This window comes from Diabrotica undecimpunctata, chromosome 1, assembly GCF_040954645.1.
Source record: "Diabrotica undecimpunctata isolate CICGRU chromosome 1, icDiaUnde3, whole genome shotgun sequence".
Lineage (NCBI taxonomy): Eukaryota > Metazoa > Arthropoda > Insecta > Coleoptera > Chrysomelidae > Diabrotica > Diabrotica undecimpunctata.
The window spans coordinates 41,013,735-41,020,088 of NC_092803.1; the positions used below are offsets into that span (position 1 = coordinate 41,013,735).

General features: G+C 31.8%; 1 protein-coding gene across 1 annotated transcript in view; it reads left to right on the forward strand.

Annotated features, from left to right (window-relative positions):
* Positions 1-5,989, forward strand: part of crc (bZIP transcription factor crc) — a 60,221-nt gene extending 54,232 nt beyond the window's left edge. Inside the window, exon 3 of the mRNA XM_072541478.1 lies at positions 4,726-5,989. Within this exon, the coding sequence (XP_072397579.1) occupies positions 4,726-5,525 (800 nt within the window). The 3' untranslated portion in view covers positions 5,526-5,989. The remainder of the gene's footprint in view (positions 1-4,725) is intronic.
* Positions 5,990-6,354: the final 365 nt, after the last annotated feature.

A 6,354-nucleotide genomic window follows, 5' to 3' on the forward strand; every position in this document is an offset into this window, starting at 1 on the left:
TAAACAATGCAAGTGTTGATTCGCCTTAGGCATGGACATTAAATCTTTGAATGCTTGTTTCTCAAAATACACTTTTAGCAGATCTTAAAATTTTTTTTGTACGAGCAATATCTCTCGAGTTGTAAGCCAAAATATGGGCGCAAAAAGCAAAAATTTCCGATTTTTTTCAGATTTTGTTAAATAAAAAATTAAGCAGAATGTTTGCGACTGGCGCATATCGTGATTATTGATACAAGGTACATCCTGAAGTGATTACAGCAAAAAATAGACTCCTATAGAAAATGTCCATTATTTTCTGCTTTTCGACAGATTACGCCTGGACTATCATTGCGAGCTTGTGTAATTTTATATATTTTTTAAGCCGTTTTTCTCATATTTCGAAGCCAGCATTATTTATATAAAATAATGAGCATAAACATTATTTTTTCTTGTTTTTAATACGGTTCTTTGGAGGAAGATCCTGTTACGTCGATTTTCTAATGCAGTTTAAAAGCCTTTTGTAGTACATTTTTTTAGCTTGGATAAATTCTAGGCGTGTGTTTTTTTCTAACAATACTTCTTCATTCGTTTTTCATAGATGCTGCTGATAGTGTATTAATATTTTATTAAAAGAGAATAAGTCTGCCTCTGCCACGGAGTATTGCTTTGCTAAAACTCTAATTTCCAAAGCTATTCAATCCAAGTCTTAAATAAATCTTATATTTAACATCACTTGATTTTCTTATACTTCCTCAGATTGTACCTCTCTCTAACCACAAAGAAAGACAAAATGTATTTTGAGTAAATTCAGAATAGATTACATACGCATATCGATGTTATGGTTGAATGAATAGAGGTAAACCACTTGCCTATTTTTGAATTCTCGTTTAGCGAAGGCGGTCACAGATTTTTCTACAAATTTGAATACATTATATCGTACGTTTACTTTGATTATATAACTGTCTTTATTTCTGCAACCACTTGGAAAATGTGCCACTCCGCTTTAATATTAAGATTTTTATTGATGGTCGCATATTTACTTTCCGTTCATATAGGAGTGGTCTAGAATCGAGAACAAAACACTTCCTAGTACCTGTAATGTATTTACAAGTGACAAAGAGACAATTTCGATTTTATTTACATTTTATAGACCTGTTGCACATACTTTGTATTAGGTTCGTTCGCGAAATATATTCTAGAGGAATGAAGCACAAATTGCAAACGCCAACAAAAAAGTGTTTATAAAAACTTTAAACCAATAGATCTACTTAAATCTGGTGAATTATAAGGTGCTGAATGGTATCTGGTATTAATTTTTATGCATTTTCCACAATTACCACATCCGTAATTTTTTATCCAATACAATATAATTAATATTTTCTACATTTCCTTATCTCCTGATGGTTGTTTTCCCTTTCTTTTTTTTTAATTCGTACAAGAATAATTTTTGAATCTATGATATGTTCATTATTTGGGCCTTCCACTTCACTAACAATACTTAAGGACAATCAAACATTTTTTTATAGTCACTTATGCTAAAAGTTCATGACTCATTTTATATCAGGTCAAACTAAAACTCTCCATCTATTATATTCACTCTATTGCCTTTATCCCTATACAGGGTCGGCTTCCCTAATTACATTTCTCAATAAGTTTCTATCTTGGGTCACATCAAAATCAATGCTTTTTACCGATATGTCCTGTCTAAGCATCTCCTATATTTTTAATACAAATTCTGAAAAATGTATAACCGAAGTTTGTTTATGTTATTGTATTGGACTACTATTTCCAGAGTGGAAATCGAAATTACCAACATTAGTTATTTAAAAATGTTATTATCATCACAATCGCAACCAGTAATTTCGTCCCATAAAAACATAATATTCATTCCTATATTGAAAAACGTTTCGTACATAAATATATATATGTAACCAGTTCCTAATAAGAATATGTAGTTCTACTAATTGATCTTAACGTCAGTGGAGAATTATTCAAAAGAACAACTACAAACAGATTTTTTTTATAAGGAAAAAAACAGGTTTACGTAAAAATTAATTTAAGGTTAAAATATGTAAAAAAAAAACGAGAACATATAAAAAACGATGACACCTCTAAAGATAGGTACACTATTTGTTAAATTGTACAACATGGCTACATTGTACAATTTAGCTACGTTATAATTAATCATTGATTATCAATAATATGAATTCAAAATTATGCACAACATTATACACAAATTTATCAGAGAAGTCACCTCGAAAGAAGAAAATCAATCATATACTATTTTCTAACAAAAAAAAACTTAATGAATAAATATATAAAGGAAAAAGAACGTCAGAAATAATAAACAGCGATCATTACTTGTTCATAAGAAAAGTATGATATGTAGGCATAATGCAACAGAGCAAAAAAGAACGAAAATAACCAAAGCAAAAATAAAAAGCTACAAATTAAGAGAAACAAGAAATAAAGAAAAATACTAGCAAAAACTAAATAAATAGTTTGAGACAAGGGAGAAAATTAACAATAGAGAATAAATGGAAGCAATTTAAAGAAATTATACTCACAACAGCAAAAGAACTATGCAGAACAACAAAAAACACAAATATATATTTGAAGGAAAACAAATGATGGACAAAAGTAATACAACTTAAACTGAAAGAAAAAAAAAAAAACTGGAAAACTTTCGAAACACCAACAGAGGACGACTACAAAAAATGTAAAATGGTCAGATACAAAGTTAAACAAGAAGTAAAAAAGGCAATATAGTAGACGAAATTAAAGTAGCCGTTGATAAATTAAAATTAGAAAAATCTCTAGGAGAACTGCTAAATGAAATAATTACAGCAAAAGAAATGCCACCGGAAATATATATAATAAAAGAACTAAGGAAAATGAACATGGAGAAAACAATGGTAGTGACTAAGGAGCAAAAAAAATAAAAATTAATGTAGGACTAATATTGGAACAGGTTAACAATTACAACTTCTTAGGGACCATCATTGAAGAAAAGGGGAAAATAGATAAATAAATAAACAACAACATAGAAAAAGTAGGAAAACTATACCATACAATAAGAAAAACGTTATGTAAAAAAAAGATACCCAAGGAAGTAAGTCCTGGACATTAACAAAAAATAACAAAAGAAAAATCAAAGCTACAGAAATTAAAGTTAAAAGCAATAGGGAGAATTATGGGTAAAAGACCGTTAGAATGGCTAGGCGACATATATATCGACGAAAGAATAACAAAAAGTATACGAAGTCAGAGTACAAGGGAAAAAGAAGTTAGAACATCCAATAATGAGATGGGAGGGTCAAGTCAGACAAGAAGTAGAGGAGAGAAGACTGCAATGGAGCACGATAAGACAATTAACCCGAAATAGACAATCATGGAAAATAATTATTAGTATCCACAAGGAAACAAAGTTCCTGTATTTGGCTGTATACCATATATTAAAAATTTTGAATAAAATCCTTTATAAAAAGGTATATAAAAAACCCAGTTGGGCTATGTTGCATTGACAAAACGTTTTCGGAATAAATATTCCATCATCAGTGTCAAGTTAATACATGGATGTAGCCACTAAATATGTGGGTAAAAACCCTTTAAAAATTATTAAATAAGATTTGATCTACATTATGTCTAATTTACATTTAAGATGTTAAAGTTACCGTTGGATAGGTAACAGGGCGACATATGACTCTACATAATGTAGAGTCATATGTCGCCCTGTTACCTATCCAACGGTAACTTTAACATCTTAAATGTAAATTAGACATAATGTAGATCAAGTCTTATTTAATAATTTTTAAAGGGTTTTTACCCACATATTTAGTGGCTTCATCCATGTATTAACTTGACACTGATGATGGAATATTTATTCCGAAAACGTTTTGTCAATGCAACATAGCCCAACTGGGTTTTTTATATACCTTTTTATAAAGGGTTTTATTCAAAATTATTAGTATTAATTAACCGAAAGGGTTTATTGATTAAATAAATTTTCATTCAATTATTTTTTCTTCTTCCCTTTTATTTCGTTTTAGTCTTCAATTATCCTGTATTAACGTTATTACGTTGTATAAAATTACGTTATTTTTATTCTTGTCGCTTTCTAACCGTTTTAGTCTCCATCGGTTGATTTAGTTTAGTTCTTTGTTTTCTTTGCGCATCACCTTATTTTCAGCCATTATTTCATTCATATCTTTACAGTATATTCCATGATAGTCTATATCCGATTGCTCTATTCCACTGGCATATAAAAATAGGCCTTTTTTAAAACTTTTTTTTTTACTAAAAATTTCAAATCCTCACATAGCATTCAATCATGTTGGGTATTTAGTCTTTTGTAAATTAATGTCAACAGTTCCGAAAGTCGCCTTCATGTGAATGAGAAAGCAGAGTTTTTTATGAGTCTATAAAAAGCCGTTAATATTTCTTCTTCTATATTAGTAACTAGTTGTTCCCGCTACCAATACATTTCTATTTTTTTTTTCAGTATAGAATCAAGCAACTTTCTAAGTCTATAAAATTTTATAAAAATACTTTGGAATATTTAATATTTTACACTCGTCGACATATATTGACAAAAACGTCACAAACAAACGTAAAAATGTAAAAATGAAATCGTTAGACTTCAACCGATTTTCGATTTCGGTCGAATCATAAATTTCGATGGAAATATTTGCTAATATCCTCCATAATTTTAATATTATATTTTATATATTTTTTTCTTTGTTTCAGAACCCTTCCTTCTCGATGAAAAAATACTACCAATCCTGGACGAAGTGGAACCTCCGCGTGCCATTCCAGTACCTGTTCAAAACTTGAAGAATGAGTTTGTCAACTCCAACGACACTCAATACTTCCTCAAGGAATTCCAGAACGTGTACGAAGTTGTTGAATTCTCCCATGGCACGCTCACTCCACCTCAGTCTCCCCCGAGTCAACCGATGCTCACCAATCTCGAGCCGCTTCTACAGTATCCAGTGGAAAACAAGCATGTTTATGCTCAACCGGAGAAGCAATTTCTGCCAGAGAGCTATGAGATCAACTATTCCTTGCCCGTTAATACTCCTCAGCCGGATATAGCTATGGAGCTGGCCGTCGTGGACGAGCTAGTCAGAACTCGTGTGGAAGACATGCAATGGAGCAGCAGCGGAAGCAGCAGTCCTGGATCCCCGAGCAGTAGTAGCAGTAGCAGCAACTTTGGCGACTGCTCTTCTGATCCAGAATGGATGCCAGAGCCAATTGAACAGTACAACGACGAACTTCCTTCTAAATCATCCCGCAAAAGGACCAGACCTTACTCCAAAAGCGGCACCGAGGACAAGAAGGTCCGCAAGAAGGAGCAAAACAAAAATGCTGCTACCAGGTATCGCCAAAAAAAGAAGGCCGAGATCGAGGTAATTCTCCATGAAGAAAAGGGTCTTCTGGACAAGAACGTGGATTTGGGGAGTCAAATATCTGATCTAAATCGTGAAATTAAGTACCTCAAGGGGCTCATGCGTGATCTCTTCAAGGCCAAGGGTCTCATCAACTAACAAACACAGAAGATAATTAATTTTGGATTTTTTATATCTTTTTTACAGTAAATAGGCATAAATATACAACTTCCAAGGATTTGGTTGATTCTCTTATATAGTTTTGGCAATTTATAGCGTGTTTTTGACGGCACAGTTGTTTTTATATGTTGCATTTAAATTGGACACCTGGAGGGGGAATCATCAAAATGCTTGCACATTTGAGAGAGATGCATGAGATTCCTTGATATCACGTCTTATTGTTGTGTTCTCGTCAACTTGGGTATCAATGATGATCGTATTGTAGTTAGTTGTCTTAGGAAAGATTTTATTAGGCTTAGATTGATTGGTGTCTAACATGTGGATTTATTCCATTTGTGAGATGCCATCTCAATTTTTTATTAATTATATTTCATACATAATCATTGTTTCACTTATAACATAGATATAATTGAATCACTAATAAAAGGTTATCTTAGGTGGGATTTTTGTTTTATTTAATTTATTAGTAATGATAATTAAATTTTCAATACCGTTGTATTGTGTTGTCATTCTTCATTAAATGAGTGCATTTATTGAATAAAACAGTTAAAAATCACATTCCCGAAACGATCAGTCTCGAATTTTATAAAGAACGCACAAAGTTTTTTAATTCTCATGCGAATAAGACCTAACTGTTACACATTCTAAAAAGAAAAAAATTATAACGAATATGAAGAAACTAGCGTATAAAACGTAAACGGGCCGATGCTAAACGGGTACCCGTGTAGGGTTCATAAATTTCAAGGGATATGCGTCCGTTGACAGTATAGAATCTCCGAAATATCGTCAGTTTTGTGCACGCAATACA